This window comes from Barbus barbus (assembly GCF_936440315.1).
Source record: "Barbus barbus genome assembly, chromosome: 48".
Lineage (NCBI taxonomy): Eukaryota > Metazoa > Chordata > Actinopteri > Cypriniformes > Cyprinidae > Barbus > Barbus barbus.
Window position 1 is genome coordinate 19,350,862 of NC_136726.1, and position 17,220 is coordinate 19,368,081.

Sequence of the window (17,220 nt, forward strand, 5' to 3'; positions counted from 1 at the left end):
GGCAATGTGGTTCTGCTCATGAGTCACCATACTCTCAAGTGCTGAGTCACAAAAATGCATTAAACACCAGCTCAGAGCTCTATTCACCCCTCTGTGAGTGTGTGTGTGTGTGTGTGTGTGTGTGTGTGTGTGGTTTGTGAGTTCACAGTGACGTGTGTTTTCTCTCTCAGGTGAAGAAGCTGGTGTACGTGTATCTTGTCCGCTACGCTGAAGAACAGCAGGATCTCGCTCTGTTGTCCATTTCCACCTTCCAGAGAGGATTGAAGGTCCTAAAACACACACAAACACATTATTCAGGGTCTAAACATGCTGCTTCATCCTGACAAAATCTCTTCATCTTCTCTAATCTCTTTCACAACATCCAAAACATAAGAAAAGGCTACACTCCTGTTTGCATACTTTGTATTAAAAGTGCATAATGTACTTTTGAGTATGTAGTAAGACTACGGCTTATTTAGTTAAAGCTGCTGTTTATCATATAATATAATATGTATATATAAAATAAAATATATAAATAATAGAAAAATAATATTTTATACCATATAATATATAATTGTATATATTATATTAGTTATTATAAAATTATTTTAATATTTAAATACCTATATATTATATTTATGCTTGTTGAATGCTGTTATGTAAAAGATAATATATTGTCAGTTTTTAGGCCAGTTTTATTTTAAATTTTTTTAAATAAACCCTAAGATCAAGTTTGTACTTTCTATGTGTTATTTTAGTATTTATTTACTAATATAATTTGTATTTATCATTTGAATTAAATTACATTTTTTATTATTTTAGTAAGTTTGCTTTGTGTTTAAATAGGTTTAGTTTTAGTAATAATTTCAATAATACTGTACTTTGTACTTTGATGGTGATGTAAAGTGCTACTGTATTTTTGAGTATGTAGTAAGATTATTATATCATAAAGTTGTATTTTGAGACCACAGACCTTGCATACGGTTTGCTTTTTTCCCTCACCTTACCATTCATGATTACTTTTAGATTCATATATTTAAAGCTTCTGTGGTTTTCAAATCATTTTTGTTCTCAAAAGGGCAATGTAGAACTGTTACAGACCTCTTCCACATTGCAAGAGGATTTGGGAAAAACTAGACCATAAATGAAATGCATATCGCCTGGAAATGGTATTCCATTCATGTTCCCAGTGTACTTTGACTGGAGAGGCACTCTCAAATATAAACTTACACCACATAGTATGGAGAATATGCTAATAGTGATGCAGCTAAATACTCGGTAAACACCCAAAATGGTGCAAAAGTGTCATATGGGACCAAAAATGCCCTCTAGTGTTCATATAAAGGAAATACCTCTCACACCCTTTAATTCTGCTGTGTGAAGTCACATTATTGAAGCATCGGTTTCTAAATAAATAATTATCTGTAAATCATTGTAACCCCTGATTCAGGACCCCAACCAGCTGATCCGTGCGAGCGCCCTGCGAGTGCTGTCCAGCATCAGAGTGACCATCATCGTGCCCATCATGATGTTAGCCATCAAAGAGGCGGCATCTGACATGTCTCCATACGTCCGCAAGACCGCAGCTCATGCCATACCCAAACTACACAGGTCTGGTCTGAACACAAATCCACTATTGGGAGTAATTAACTCATTTAGATAATACTGCTGTTTATTACCACGATTTTAATTTAAAGGCAGGGTAGGTGTTTTTTTATTATGCTGGTTGAAAGTCTCTTCACATCCCGACAGCAATCACTAAGTTTTTGTGGAGGTGTGGCTTTGGAGAGTGATTATGCAGCGAGGGTGGGAATCTTGCTTTTAAAGCTAACTTGTTATTGCTAGCCTTTCCGAAATCGCCTGAATTTTCAGCAGCCATTACTCCAGTCTTCAGTGTCAAATGATCCTTTTGAAAACAGTTGTTTTGTCAGGATTGGCTGATGAAAAAAGGATTATTTAAAAAAATTAAATCTAAAAATATTATTATTAAAAATATCATTAAAAAACAAATGTTTATTATATAAATAATATAAAAAAATAAATTTTGTGTAATATAAGATAATATATAAATCTGTATTTTATATAAATATACATTTTTACAATTTTAGTTTAAAGCTTTATTATTTTATATATATATTTTGAAAAAAAATGTTAATCTTAAATATATAGTTAAGAATGTAAAAATGTCTAGCACTCAGTCTCAAGAGGATGATAAAGAACTTTGTGTATCCTTAAATATTCCACTAGCAAAACAATAAATAAATAAATAGACATTTAATATTAATTTGGAATGAAATATTTTATGTATGAAAAAAGCATGGAGTTTTGTGAGTGATATGAATCTAGGAAATATGGTGACTAAGTGCTCATTATGTAACAATGTTTGACCACAAAAATGCAATTGACCAATTACAATGAAGTATGTCAGACATCTGTATGGTAAGTTTTCTTAGCATTGTAGCTTTTAGTTTGACTACTTAAATATTCAATAAAAGTAAAACGAATTCACAGGTTGCAGGGGCTGATGGTCATCTCTCTCTCTCTCTTTTATTCAGTCTGGATCCAGAACAGAAAGATCAGTTGATTGAAGTCATCGAGAAGTTGCTGGCTGATAAAACCACAGTGAGTGACAGAATCATTTCAGGTCAGTCCTGAGATATGATCATCATTCCTGACGTGTGTGTGTGTGTGTGTGTGTGTGTGTAGCTGGTAGCAGGCAGTGTGGTGATGGCGTTTGAGGAAGTGTGTCCGGACCGCATCGATCTGATCCATAAGAACTACCGTAAGCTGTGTAACCTGTTGATTGACGTGGAGGAGTGGGGTCAGGTGGTCATCATCAATATGCTCACGCGCTACGCTAGGACGCAGTTCCTCAACCCCAACATCAACGTGAGTATCACACGTGTGTGTGTGTGTGTGTATCCCAGGAGGACATTTCCACTCTTAACGTGTGTGTTTGTGCAGGAATCTCTGTTGGAGGAGAGCAGCGAGAAGGCCTTCTACGCCTCTGATGATGAGGAAGATGAAGATAAGAAAGCCGAGGCGGCCGCTCCAGCGAAGAGGAGGCCGTATGTGATGGACCCCGATCACAGACTCCTACTGAGGAACACCAAACCTCTGCTACAGAGCCGCAACGCTGCTGTGAGTTTCACACACACACACACACACACACACAAACACTCAATTCTGCTTTTGCTTGACTACAAATTAATTAGCATTTAGAAACAGAATTATTTATTTTGTATATTTTAAATAATCCAATCTAGAATATTTCAATAATTATATTTTGGAAAAATTATGAATGTAAGAATGAACTGAATTTGAATTGAATTGACATTAGTCCAGTCATTCATTTTGACTTATTACATCTTAATTTATTCCCTGATATGTAGAATTTATTATTATTATTATTATTATTATTATTAAGTATTGCTAATGCTTTTTTCAATTCAATTACAATTACAATTCTGCATTCTGTTTGCCTCCTCAATTTAAATTGAATTCAAATTCAAGAGGCATTGTCAATTCAGTTGTAAATTATGCACAACCCTGTTTAAAACAGCTGTTATTCTTTATTTAATATCCACTTGTGTACATAATGTGAATGAACAAAAAATTAATGTGCATCAAAAACTGAAACTTCAGATTTTAAAAGCAATTTTCCAATGTACATAAAATTGCTTTGGATAAAGGTGTATTCCAGATGCATAAATGTTAAAGGGGTCATCGGATGCCCATTTTCCACAAGTTGATATGATTCTTTAGGGTCTTAGGGTCAATAACATACTTTTGTTAAAATTTCTCAATGGTAGTGTAAAACAACACCCTTTTTACCCTGTCAAAATCATCTCTGTTATCAAGTCGTTTTTTTAGTCCATGTTGCTTTAAATGCTCGTGAGCTCTGCTGACCCCGCCCCTCTCTTCCGTGGAGTGACGAGCAGACTGTAAACTTCGGCTGCGAAACTGGCTAACTAACACATATTAGGAAAGGCGATTTGCAAAGATTCATAAAAAAACCTTATACTCACTTCTTCTGTAGACGAAGCTGGATCACGAATGATTCGCGTGAACATAGACGCATTTAGGAAGATTGGGATCGCCGCATTCACTTCAAAGCGAAAGTAACGTTAATCCTCTGCGTCTTCAGCGGCTCAGATGTCGGGAGTAAATGACGACTGCTGTATTCATTATTACATCCAACAACAAAACACCTCAATCACTCAATCACTTAATCGGAGACATCTTGTCTTCCCCTGCACCGGTGCTGACACAATGGTGGACAGCTCTCAGCTCACTCAGGGCGGGTCTAAGGTAAAAGAGTCTTGTCAATCAACTATCGTGGGAGGGGTCTGTACAGAACTACGTCATTCTGACAGGAACCTCAGAACAGCCTGATTTGAGGAAGGGGATTTTAAAACAGGGATTTTAAAAAAACCACTGGATGGATTTTTATCATTATAGGATGGATGTGTACACACACTTCCAACACACATTCATGTTCAACAACTTGTAAAGTGAATTTTGCATCCAATGAACCCTTTAAGATTTGAATTAGTTTTAGAGTCTGAAAATGTATTTTTGTTCAGGTTTTTTCCAATTATTTAATTAGTGTTTTTATTATTGTTGTTTTTATGTTTGTTATCATTCAATTCATGGGTTATTTATTTTAATTTGTTTTGGAATTATTAATGTATTTTAGTTTAGTGTTAGTTTTTTCCCATTATTTGGTTGTTTAAAAAAAAAAAAAAATTATAAATTCATTTATTGTTATAATTTTTATTAAATGCATGGTTGTTTTGATTTTATTTATTTTTTGACTTATTAAAATATATTTTAGTTTAATGTCCTTTTTCCGGTTATTTTGAGAGCTTTTGCTATTACTATTTAACATTTTTTCATTATTTTTTTTTTTTATTTTAGTTTAGTTCTTATCATTATTAGGTTAGTTTTTAATTTTTTTAAACCCTTGTTCACACATACCATCAGTATTTACGTTGACAAAGTGCTGAAGCTGATTTGCCAGCATTATGACAATGGGACCTGTTCACACTTGAACAGAAAAATGGTGTTCATTTAGCCATAACCATCTCCTAATGAAGCTCTCTCTCTCTGTCTCTGTAGGTGGTGATGGCAGTAGCTCAGCTGTACTTCCATTTGGCTCCTAAAGCAGAGGTGGGCATCATTGCTAAGGCTTTGGTCAGGTTAATGCGCAGCCACAGGTGAGCAATCAGTCACTTACTAATGAAACATAAACGCACTCATACACACTCACAGACAAACACGCTTCCTGAGGTTTTCCTTCAAGCATTCCCGAAAGTGTGACACAGCGTGAAGTCTCTGTTTAATGATGCAAGGCTGGTCATTGGCTGAGGACATCATTAGTCAATACTGGCGAAACAGCGCTGGGTGATAACACTGCAATTCTCACACAGAATTTGGCATTAGCTGCAGATAGAGAGATACACAGACAATAAACATCATCCATTATTCACATGCATTTCTCCATTTAGCCTCTAAATGAAAATTTTAGTTTTGAATGATAAACATTTTCATGATGTTGTGTCACTGTTGTTGTGTGTTTTGTGTCTCTGTAGTGAAGTGCAGTATGTCGTGCTTCAAAACGTGGCCACGATGACCATCAAGAGACGAGTGAGTGATTCACATAAAAGTGTAAAAGCACATGCGTCACTTTGACTTCCACTTGAAAAACGCTGCTGATCGCAGTCATCGAAGGGCAATTGTACCATTTAATCACATAATGTGATGATTATGTATTATGTACATACTTCTGACATTGTGTTAGACAAATTTGATGTTTTACTCCATATCGTTCAGTGCATTGAGCAGCTTTGCTCCTTTTAATATTTTATGATGCAGTATTTAAACTGAAATCTTTCTTGTGGTTTTGCCTTTTATACATTTAATGGTTTGTCCTTGAGAGATTTCTGTTTTTATAGAACAGAAAAATTCAATCAGTGTTAAAAATGTTTTTATGCAGAAGGTATTCTGTTTAGATGAACGCTCTTGTGTTTTAATGTGTTTTTGTCTTTTAGGGGATGTTTGAGCCGTATCTGAAGAGTTTTTATATTCGATCCACGGACCCAACGCAGATCAAAATCCTCAAGGTGAACAAACATGCTTAACTGTTATTAAATGTTTTCACCAAAGAATGCTGATTCAGTTAGTTTTGAGTGTTTTAAAGTTGGACTGATGATTTTATCCTCTCTTATTAACACAGCTGGAGGTTTTGACTAATTTGGCTAATGAGGCGAACATCTCCACCATCCTGAGAGAATTTCAGGTACTATTTTACATAGGCTGTTCTTACACTGTTAATAGAATAGAATGGAATACATTTTAATATAATATAATATAATGTAGTTTACTGTAATATATCATTCAGAAGTTTGGGGTCAGTAAGATTTTTTTTAATGTTTTTGAAAGAAGTCTCTTATACTCTTAGGTTGCATTTATTTGACCAAAAATTTCCTTTAAAACAATTTCCTTTAAAGGTGCCATAGAATGAAAAACTGTCTTTACCCTGGCATATTTAAATAATAACAGTTCTGTACATGGAAATGACATACAGTGAGCCTCAAACACCATAGTTTTCTCCTTCATATGTAAATCTCGTGATTAAAAAAGACCACTGAAAAACAGGCGAATCAGAACATAACACCGACTGTGACGCAACAGTCGGGATCACTACGCCCCCAACAACCGCCCATATTAAGAGTATAAGTAACAGTATAATTCTCTGCTTGTGTTATAGTATTTTCCAGTGCATTTTGAATAGCGATATTGATACATTTTCTGTATTTGTGTTCTAGACATATATTAAGAGCATGGATAAGGATTTTGTGGCGGCCAGCATTCAGGCCATTGGTCGCTGTGCTACAAACATCGGTGAGGTCAGAGACACCTGTCTGAATGGACTCGTACAGCTGCTGTCCAATAGAGATGGTGAGACTGTGTGGATTGCTAGATGGAACCAAGGAAATGCAACAGAGCTATTTTAAATGCCCACACTGACATTAATTATCCATAAAGTGAGAACCACGTAGGCAGACATCAAAAGTAGTTTGCTCCGATGTCAGATGAGGTTCTTATCATGCAAAAGAAGAAAAATATGAGCCTCTGACTTTGTAACATGCCAATGTTACTGTAAATACTTTTGAAATGCACTTGAAATTGGTCTATCGCATGCTGTAAAAAACAGCAAGGTGCAATGCAATGGCCAAAGACATCTGTCAGATAATGTCGAGTAATATTCGGTGTGTATTGGTTTGTTTGTTTGTGTGTGTTTTCAGAGTTGGTTGTGGCTGAATCAGTGGTTGTGATCAAAAAGCTTCTGCAGATGCAGCCTGAACAGCACAGCGACATCATCAAACATATGGCCAAACTTATCGACAACATCCAGGTAGAGTTGTGATCTAAACCACCCATTTTCATGTTTCAAACAGACTCTGTAGTCCTGATTATGTGTGTGTGCATCAGGTGCCCATGGCCCGAGCGAGCATCCTGTGGCTGATCGGAGAATACTGTGAACACGTCCCCAAAATCGCCCCCGACGTCCTGAGAAAGATGGCCAAAACCTTCAATAACGAGGAAGACATTGTCAAGCTGCAGATTATCAATCTGGCTGCCAAACTGTACCTTACTAACTCAAAACAGGTGAGGGGACAAACGTGGTTATGGCCAGTTTTACAAAAAAGCAGTGTTACTTAATATTATTTATTATTCAAATAATATATTTTTTATTAATGTTTTGAATTAGCTTTTATTTTTATATTTTCTGTTTTAATTTTAGTAATTTTTCTTTTGTCATATTTATAATTTTAGTGCTTTAATCTTATTTCAGTTACTCCCCAAGGCAAGTTTCACTTAGTTTTTCCGTCTAATATTTGTATTTGATTTTAGCTTTATTTCAATTAACGGAAATGTTTTTAATAGTTTTAGTTATTGATAATCCTGTGTTGAAGTGACTGTATTCATCACATTAGCTTGTTTGTATGCTGTTAACTGGTGTTCAACATATTAGGATAAATGATGCAAAGCACATTAGCAGTAAGCAAGCTGCTTTGCATTATGCAACATGACGAAACTCATAAATGAAAGCAAGCAAGAAACTAAATGGGTAGAACACCCTGAAATCTGAGGTTTTCGCATTAAAATGCATGAAAAGCTAGTTTTAAGATGTTTAACGTAATCTGATTTTATGCAGTACTTTCCTTAAGAAGCTTTATGAAAACCTCTGAAATCAGGTTAAAACAGCTGAAAGACATTGTTGTGGTGGACAGGACAATATAGAATAAACTTGGGGACGCAACTGAAATGTATAATAAATGTGAGTTCATTTTCATGCATACTTATGCATATAATTTCTTTTCATTTTTATCATAATTTTTTTATATTTTAGTTGTAATTATTTTAGTACATCAAGTTAAACTAAATGGAAATGAGAAATGTTGCTTTGGCAAGTAAATAAAATAAAATAAGTTTATCTTTTTTCAGTTAAATTTTTCTTTCATGTAACAAGTTTTTTATTAACTATTATGGATGAAAGCCGGAGAAACCCAACATGAGTCATTGTTAATCAATCAATAATTGTTAATCAATCAATAATCAAGCGAGACAATCTCTGTATGCATGACATATTATTTAGATGCATACAAGTATATTGCCTATCAGGCATGAAACTCTTCAGACTCCTAAGAATTAAATTCCTTTGTGTTTTTCTTTTCTTTTCTTTTCTGTCTTTTAGACTAAACTGTTGACGCAGTATGTACTGAACCTGGCGAAATATGATCAAAACTATGACATTAGAGATCGTGCCCGCTTTATCCGCCAACTCATTGTGCCCACTGATAAGAGCGGTGCTCTTAACAAATACGCCAAGAAGCTTTTCCTTGCTCTCAAGCCTGCCCCCATCCTGGAGTCTCCATTTAAAGGTAAAGGTTTTCATTTTAGTTTGTTTTAATTTTAGCTAACTATAAAAATCCTGATTTGCATGCAAATCTGACCACATTTGTACTCTTTAGATTACTGGGACCTTCAGGAAAAAATCTGAGGAGCAGGAGACATTTAGAGATCTCATTTGTGATTTTCTTAATTTCTTTGCAGACAGAGATCACTTCCAGCTGGGGTCACTGTCTCATCTGCTGAACGCTAAAGCCGGCGGATACCAGGAGCTGCCTGACTGGCCCGAATCGGTGCCCGACCCGTCCGTGCGCAACGTGGAGGTGAAGGATTCTGTGTGTGCAGGGCGAACAGTTCTGACAGGGCCAGAGGGCGCAGGGGTGCTTCTCCTACAGACCACCAGAGGGAGCTCCAACATGCAAGACCTCCCAAAGAAACGCCCCAAAGCACTGACAAAAAAAAAAACATGCTACTCTCAATCACTTTTATATCGCTCACTTTACTCGTTCATTAGCATAACTCCACCCTCATAACGCATAAATCACACAGTCTGCATTTCAACGGGGTGGTAGCTACTCATCCCGCAGCCCGATTGGTTGAGGTGTCAGAATTATTTCCTTTGGTAATAGAGTGCAACAGTCCAGGTTCCAGAAGTAAAAACTGTATATGCTGGTATATGCTTTTGTTAAAGTAACTTTAAAATAATCATGTTTAACTGTGAAATTCTGATGAAAAACTACATTTCCCATAATTCAGCAAATAATTTCCACCAATCAGAGAATCACAATAAGGAAATCTCACCAAAAGAAGTATTGTGCACCCACACTCATGAAACACTGCGAGTAACGTAGAATAAATATTTTTATGCACAATACGCATAGTTTGCAATAAATGTGTAAAATATATTTAGTTTATATATGAAAAAATTCATCCAGAACCAACACAGATGAAAATTGCACTGTTGCACTCTATTAACAGCATGTCAAAAACAGTCGTTATAGGGTTTAACTTGAACACTGAACATTCCTTCAAACTGAAATTTATTAAAAAACGAATTCTATAATTCTTTGTCGGAATGCAAGAGCTGAATGCTTTATTTGTGGTTCTAGAATTATTTTGAAATCACTGAGAGTTCTAGAACTGACTAGACAGACACGCCCACGCACATTTACATATGCCACTCCTTCCTGATTAATATTCCATTATCAAATCTGCCTATGCATGAGGTCTGTACCACACACTGATCGGTCAGGGTCTTGATTCCAGCTTCAGGTTTTTGTCTGCATAATCATGTTTGTTATTTCATAAAGCACTCATCAATCACAGCAGATTTCTTGTCTCTTAGACGGGTGTGTTATCAGTTTTATCCCCTCCAATGTTCATCCACATCCCCTTTCTGACAGCCTGTCTGTCTCTTTATGTTCCCACCCACTATATTATGCAGCAAGAGGAGGTCATAGACACCAGTGAGGGCCGAATGGGTCTCTTGGGAGACTGGAGAGAGGTGCCGGCAAGAGTGCAGTGGCTTCTCTCTCTGTCCTCTATCTGTGTAGTCGGATCATCTGGCTCGACCTTTCTGCACTAAAGTGTGTGTTTTTGTGTCTCCGTCTGAAATCTGCTGACCTCATTTCCTGCCAAGCAAACCATCACATCGCTACACCTTCATATTAATGTTGCACTTCCATTATTGTGACACCAAATGCTCAGCAAAGCATTAAAACATCATCCTAATACAGATTTGTTATTGACATATTGAGCATATGATTAGAGACCTTCTGAAAGCTCTAAACTAAGGGGTGAATTCACTAACCAGACGGTTTTGCATACGATATTTCAACGCAAACTAAACACATGCTAATTTAATTAGCCGCAGTCTCTAATGTATTTCCAAGACAGCTGGTGGTAAACAGAATTAGAGAGATGTTGGTGTGAATTTTAATCAAAGGAAAAGAGGAATATAACCGACCCTAATAACAGCTTTAGCAATTTTGTACCGTCCCAGTAAAGTATGTCAAATTATGCGGTTGGCGGTTGCATTTATACCCAGCTAACAAATGTATGTAATGTAAAACAATTTACTTATGAAAACGCTATTTCTGATGTTCTGTGAACATTCAAAACATCCACTTTTTCAAATATAATTTTTTTTTTTGGATTATACGAACGTTGTCAAATGTAGCCAATTTTAAAACGTAATTTAAAAAAAACGTTAGACGAACATCTAACTGAAACATTGTTCCATGAATGATGCATAAATAACATTTTTGTGCTAACGTTTTGAGAACATTAATGAAGACCAGATAACTTTAAACGAACGTTCTATTAATGTTACTGGAAAAGTACTTATTTGTTTTAACTTCAATAGAACCTTGTAGAATGTCAGCTAAAAGTTACCTGTTAGCTGGGTAACCACATAGTACTTAATAATGACCCAAAAGATCGTGAGTAGTGCTGTGCAGATTGATTTCAGCATTAAATTTGTGGGCGTGTTTATGCAGTTACCTAATTTGCATAATTCACATTGAAAATAATGACAGCTAAATTGAACGAATTTAGTAAATTGAACACTAAAATAACACTGACAGATGTGAATAATACTATTCATTCTGAGTGAATTCCCCCTTAATGGCCCATTCACACCAAGAACGATAACTATATTAGCGCCCACACCAACGCTTTATTAAAAGTGTGCACTGCAGTTTTGTTGTCTGCCACTTTAAATGCTCACGTTCTTTAAATTCAGATGCATTCTGATTGGCTGTCAATGTTTTTATTGTTCAGCAGCTCCAAAAAAAATTGTCCAATGATATTGTTCTTTTATGTCAGGGGTGTCAAACTCCTGGAAGGCCACAGTCCTGCACAGTTTAAATTTAACCCTAATTAAACACACCTGATCCAGCTAATCAAGGCCCGGTTTCACAGACAGAGCTTAGACTAAACCAGGGTTAGGCCATTGTTCAATTGGGAAATTTAAGTAATTTTTATTAACATGCCTTAGAAAAAAACATTACCGGTGTGCATCTTCAGACAAAACAAAGGCACTGATATATTTTAAGATCAGTCAGTGCAAGCTTCTTTCGTTTAAAACAGCTCAAACTTACACTTTAGTCTGGGACTAGGTTTAAGCCTTGTCTGTGAAACCGGGGGCAAGTAATTTAGGCTTATTTGAAAACTACATGGTATATGTGTTGGAGCAGGATTGTAACTAAACTCTGCAGAACTGCGGCCCTCCAGGAATTGAGTTGAACACCTGTATTCTATGTAGTTATCGTTATACCTGTGGTGTGGAAGTCACTACTGTCATATAGTTAAATTTATCTCTCATGTAGTAACAATTTATTCTCTTTATAAAGTTTTCGTTCTTGGTATGAACATAACACTTTCAGTTGCTTTGACTGAAGCTGTTAGCGAATTATGGACGTAAAACGCATCCAAATACGTGGTAATCTGTTGACAAGTGCAACCTGAATCCTTGTGTGTACTTTTAAAATCTTTTTCTTTCTTTTCTGTTCTGTTCTTTTCTTTCCTCTTCTTCTGGCCATCTCACAGCATCATTCTTGCGTTTCTTTTTATTCTTTCCTGTTTGCCAGGTTATTAGGCTGCTCGAAAGAGTCACCACTTTAACCAGCGTGAGTCTGTCAGTCACCCTTAGCGTCAGATCCAAAGAGCTTTTGCCACCAGCCTAGCGTAGCGTCTGTACTGTGCTAGATCAGCCTTTCCCTTTCCTCAGCCCTTGCTCTAGGATTAAAAACCAGAATCCTCAAAAACACCCCAGAAATGGCCTACAGTACTGGTGCTAGTTGCTAATCGCTAATTTACATTCTAAACACCATGCTGATTCTAGCTTAAAGTCAAATGAATCTTGGGTAATTCAGTGCTGGTGGTCTTTGGGGTCTTTTTTAGGATGTGATTTCTTTAATTAAATGTTTAAGCGTACAAAACAAGAATGAAAGTGGCCATGAATGCACAACCTTCCCTGCTGTAGACATCAAACGCTGAACAAAGCGAGACGCAGATCTCTAGGACTGTAATTTATATACAGTGCCCTCCATAAGTATTGGAAGAGTAAAGACAAAATTGCTCTGTTGGATGTGGAATCAAGACATTTGCAAATATGATTAAAAGATGAATATGAGACAAAACTACAGAATGTCACATTTTATTATTAGCTGTTTCAACACATATATGTTTTACCAAATAAAAAGAACAGCTCTTTTAGAGTTCATCCCACTCATTGATGTGAGCATAAGTATTGGGACAGTTGAACATAAGGCAGATATAAAAGATTAAAAGCTATTATTTAGTTGCAGATCCCTTGCACACAATCACAGCAGTGAGTCTGTGACCCATAGACATCACCAGACTCTTGCTCTCATCTTTGAAATACTTTCCCAGCCTTTAATGCAGCCAATTCCAATTGTTGCTTGTTTTGGGGAGTTTCTGCCTTTATTCTCCTCTTCAGCTGGTGAAATTCATGTTCAATCGGATTTAAATCTGGAGATTGACTTGGGCAATCGAAGTCTTTCCATTTCTTTGCCCTTATAAACTCCTTGACTGGACTGGCAGGATGTTTTGGGTCATTGTTCTGATGCAATATGAAGCACTTCACAATGAATCTGGTGGCATTTTCTTGAATATTGGTAGGGAAGATGGTTTTGTACCCTTCCAAATTCATTCTGCTACTGTCATCATATATTAAGTCATCAGTAAAGTTGAGAGGGCCTGTTCCAGAGGCAGCCATGCATGCCCATGCCATGACACCACCTCCACCATGCTTTACAGATGAGGCTGTATGCTTGGGATCTTTGCAGTTCCCTTTTTTTCTCCACATTTTTGTTTTCCCATCATTTAGATAAAGGTTCATCTTTGTCTCATCGGCCCATAAACACAGTTCCAAAACTCTTCTGGCTCACCTTTGTGCTTTTTTTGCAAACACTAATCTTGTCTTTCTATTTTTGGTGCTGGTCAGAGGTTTGCATCTTGCTGTGTAGCATCTGTAATTCTGTGTCAAAGTCTCCTGAGGACAGTAAATTGTCAGAGCATCACCCCAGCTTTCTGGAAGTTGTTGGTGATTTTACAGACATGTCTTTTAGGATTCATTTTCACAGCTTTTATGATTTGTCTGTCATCAACTACTGTTGTTTTCTCAGCCGATCAGGTCGTTGTTGGTTGCTGGTGTCGCTGGTGGTTTCCAAACTCTTGATTTCTCCATGCCCTTTGTTTTTGCTAGAGCTCAAACTGGCTTCCTCTTTTCTTTTAGCATCCAAATTGTTTGCTTTTCTCTCAAAGTCAGCTCCCTCGTCTTCATCCTGGTTTGTGTGTGTCATAATTGAATGCAGGATTCAGAATGCAGAAGTAATGGATATAACTGATACGACACATTCCCTGCTTTTAATATCTGAAGAATTAATGCAACAGGACACAGCTGATCACTTAGAAAGTCCTGAGAGGCAACTGCTCCAATACTTATGCTCACATCAGATAGAGGGATGAAACTCTAAAAGTGCTGAACTTCTTAGCTGGTAAAACATCTATATGTTGAATCACCCAATAATAAAATGTGACATTCTGTAGTTTTGTCTCATATTCATCTTTTAATCATATTTGTAAATGTCTTGACTCCACAGCCAACAGAGCAATTTTGTCTTTACTGTTCCAATACTTTTGGAGGGCACTGCATGAGTGTAAACAAAGATGTTTGCTGCTTGTAAAGAGGCATTCATGGCCGTTATATGAACCTCTTTCTCTGATTAGGTCCTCCAGATGTACTTGAGCCTGTTTTGATGGTGTTTTTGCGATCCTTTGCAGATTCCAGATTGGAGTAAATGCACAAGCCGGAAGGATCGTAAGGAGAAGAAAGTAGAGAAACCGTTCTACTCAGACTCCGATGGAGAATCTGGTCCAACCGAATCAGCAGATAGCGGTAATTTAGCGAACACTACATCTTGTCTATGGGAAAATGTAGTTATTAGCCATATAAGAAGCTATCATATTAGACAGCATGCCATGGTTATTATCGTAACCTAAAACAATTAAAAACATTTTTGTTAATTTAAACAAAAGTAAATTAATATGTATGTATGTATGTATGTATATATATATATATATATATATATATATATATATATATATACTCACCGGCCACTTTATTTGTTACACCTATTCAATTGCTTGGTAGCACAAATTGCTAATCAGCCAATCACATGGCAGCAGCTCAATGCATTTAGGCATCTAGATGTGATTGAAGACGACTTGTTGAAGTTCAAACCGAGCATCAGAATGGGGAAGAAAGGGGATTTAAGTGACTTTGAACGTGGAATGGTTGTTGGTGCTAGACGGGCTGGTCTGAGTATTTCAAAAACTGCTGATCTACTGGGATTTTCACGCACAACCATCTCTAGGGTTTACAGAGAATGGTCTGAAAAAGAGAAAATATCCAGTGAGCGGCAGTTGTGTGGACGAAAATGCCTTGTTGATGTCAGAGGTCAGAGGAGAATGGGCAGACTGGTTAGAGATGAAGGCAACAGTAACTCAAATAACCACTCGTTACAAACAAGGTATGCAGAATACCATCTCTGAACGCACAACACGTCAAACCCTGAAGCAGATGGGCTACAGCAGCAGAAGACCACACCGGGTGCCGCTCCTGTCAGCTAAGAACAGGAAACGGAGGCTACAATTCACACAGGCTCACCAAAATTGGACAATAGAAGATTGGAAAAACGTTGCCTGGTCTGATGAGTCTTGACTTCTGCAGCAACATTCATATGGTAGGGTCAGAATTTGGCGTAAAGAACATGAAAGCATGGATCCATCCTGCCTTGTCTCAACGGTTCAGGCTGGTGGTGGTGGTGGTGGTGTAATGGTGTGGGGAAACTTTCTTGGCACACTTTGGGCTCCTTAGTACCAATTGAGCATCGTTTAAACGCCACAGCTTACCTGAGTATTTTTGCTGACCATGTCCATCGCTTTATGACTACAGTGTACCCATCTTCTGATGGCTACTTCCAGCAGGATAATGCACCATGTCACAAAGCTCAAATCATCTCAGACCGGTTTCTTGAACATGACAAGGAGTTCACTTTACTCAAATGGCCTCCACAGTCACCAGATCTCAATCCAATAGAGCACCTTTGGGATGTGTTGGAACGGGAGATTCGCATCATGGATGTGTAGCCGACAAATCTGCAGCAACTGCGTGATGCTGTCAAGTCAATATGGACCAGAATCTCTGATTCAACACCTTGTTGAATCTATGCCACAAAGAATTAAGGCCGTTCTGAAGGCAAAAGGGGGTCCAACCCGGTACTAGCAAGGTGTACCTAATAAAGTACATATAGTGTATATATATATATATATATATATATATAATACACACACACACACACACACACACACACACATATTAGCATGTTTCTAAGCTAACGTCTTTAAACGTTTATTACAAAAATATGTAGTACATGCATTTATTGAAAAAAATGTTTTATTTACATGAGATTCAACATTGATTCCTGTTTGACATTAGCATGTTGCTAAGCTAATGACTCTATATGCTAAGAAGCATAAGAAATGCAAATAGAGAATACTATTTATTTAATTGGATTCCCTATCTGTTCTCTTCATTCGTGAATAAAAAATTGTTTAAAATTATTTATAAGTATTCATCACCATTTTGAAAGAACATTTTCTCTGAGCTCATTACAATGCTAAGCTTCAGGGTTAGTTAATATAAGTCTGATGTTAGCATGTTGCTAATGTCTTTAAATGTTTATTACAAAAATTTACAGTAAATGCAAATACTAGGAAAATAGTTCATTAACATTATATTCAACAGTGATTCCTGTTTGTCTGATGGTAGCATGTTGCTAAGCTAATGTCTTTAAATGTTTAATACAAAAATACATAGTATGTGCAAATATTGGGGGGGAAAAAGTAATTTACATGAGCTTCAACACTGATTCCTGTTTGACAGTAACATGTTGCTAAGTTAACGACTCTATATGCTAAGAATCACAAGAAATACAAATAAATAGCTCATTACAATGCTAATCTTAGTCAGTGGTAGTGAATACGATTTTGCTTGCTTACCTAACAGAATCAGATTCAGGCAGCGTTTCAGAAAGCGCTAGCGCCAGTGATGAAAGCGGTTCCGGTTCAGAGAGTCAAGAGAGCGGAGAAGAGACTGAGTCTGAGGAGGAAGATGAGGAGAAGGAAAAGAAAAGAAAGAAGCGTCTGAACAAGACCAAAGCAAAGAAACCAGCAGAGGAGAGCGCAGAGAGGTGCACCATCCACACATCACACCAAATCAATGCCAATTATAAG

At 36.9% G+C, this 17,220-nt stretch overlaps 1 protein-coding gene across 5 annotated transcripts in view; it reads left to right on the plus strand.

The window, feature by feature from the left end:
* Positions 1-17,220, plus strand: part of ap3b2 (adaptor related protein complex 3 subunit beta 2) — a 50,492-nt gene that overhangs the window by 24,176 nt on the left and 9,096 nt on the right. For 4 of the 5 annotated variants that reach the window (XM_079411712.1, XM_079411713.1, XM_079411710.1 and 1 more), the window contains exons 4-19: positions 171-266; positions 1,430-1,590; positions 2,535-2,601; positions 2,686-2,868; positions 2,944-3,120; positions 5,101-5,198; positions 5,574-5,628; positions 6,033-6,104; positions 6,218-6,280; positions 6,810-6,942; positions 7,290-7,399; positions 7,477-7,653; positions 8,744-8,930; positions 9,103-9,221; positions 14,707-14,821; positions 16,994-17,177. In XM_079411712.1, coding sequence (XP_079267838.1) covers positions 171-266; positions 1,430-1,590; positions 2,535-2,601; positions 2,686-2,868; positions 2,944-3,120; positions 5,101-5,198; positions 5,574-5,628; positions 6,033-6,104; positions 6,218-6,280; positions 6,810-6,942; positions 7,290-7,399; positions 7,477-7,653; positions 8,744-8,930; positions 9,103-9,221; positions 14,707-14,821; positions 16,994-17,177 — 1,997 coding nt within the window. Of the gene's footprint in view, positions 1-170; positions 267-1,429; positions 1,591-2,534; positions 2,602-2,685; positions 2,869-2,943; positions 3,121-5,100; positions 5,199-5,573; positions 5,629-6,032; positions 6,105-6,217; positions 6,281-6,809; positions 6,943-7,289; positions 7,400-7,476; positions 7,654-8,743; positions 8,931-9,102; positions 9,222-12,488; positions 12,528-14,706; positions 14,822-16,993; positions 17,178-17,220 lie in introns of all 5 variants that reach the window. The other variant, XM_079411709.1, reaches the window with a different exon arrangement.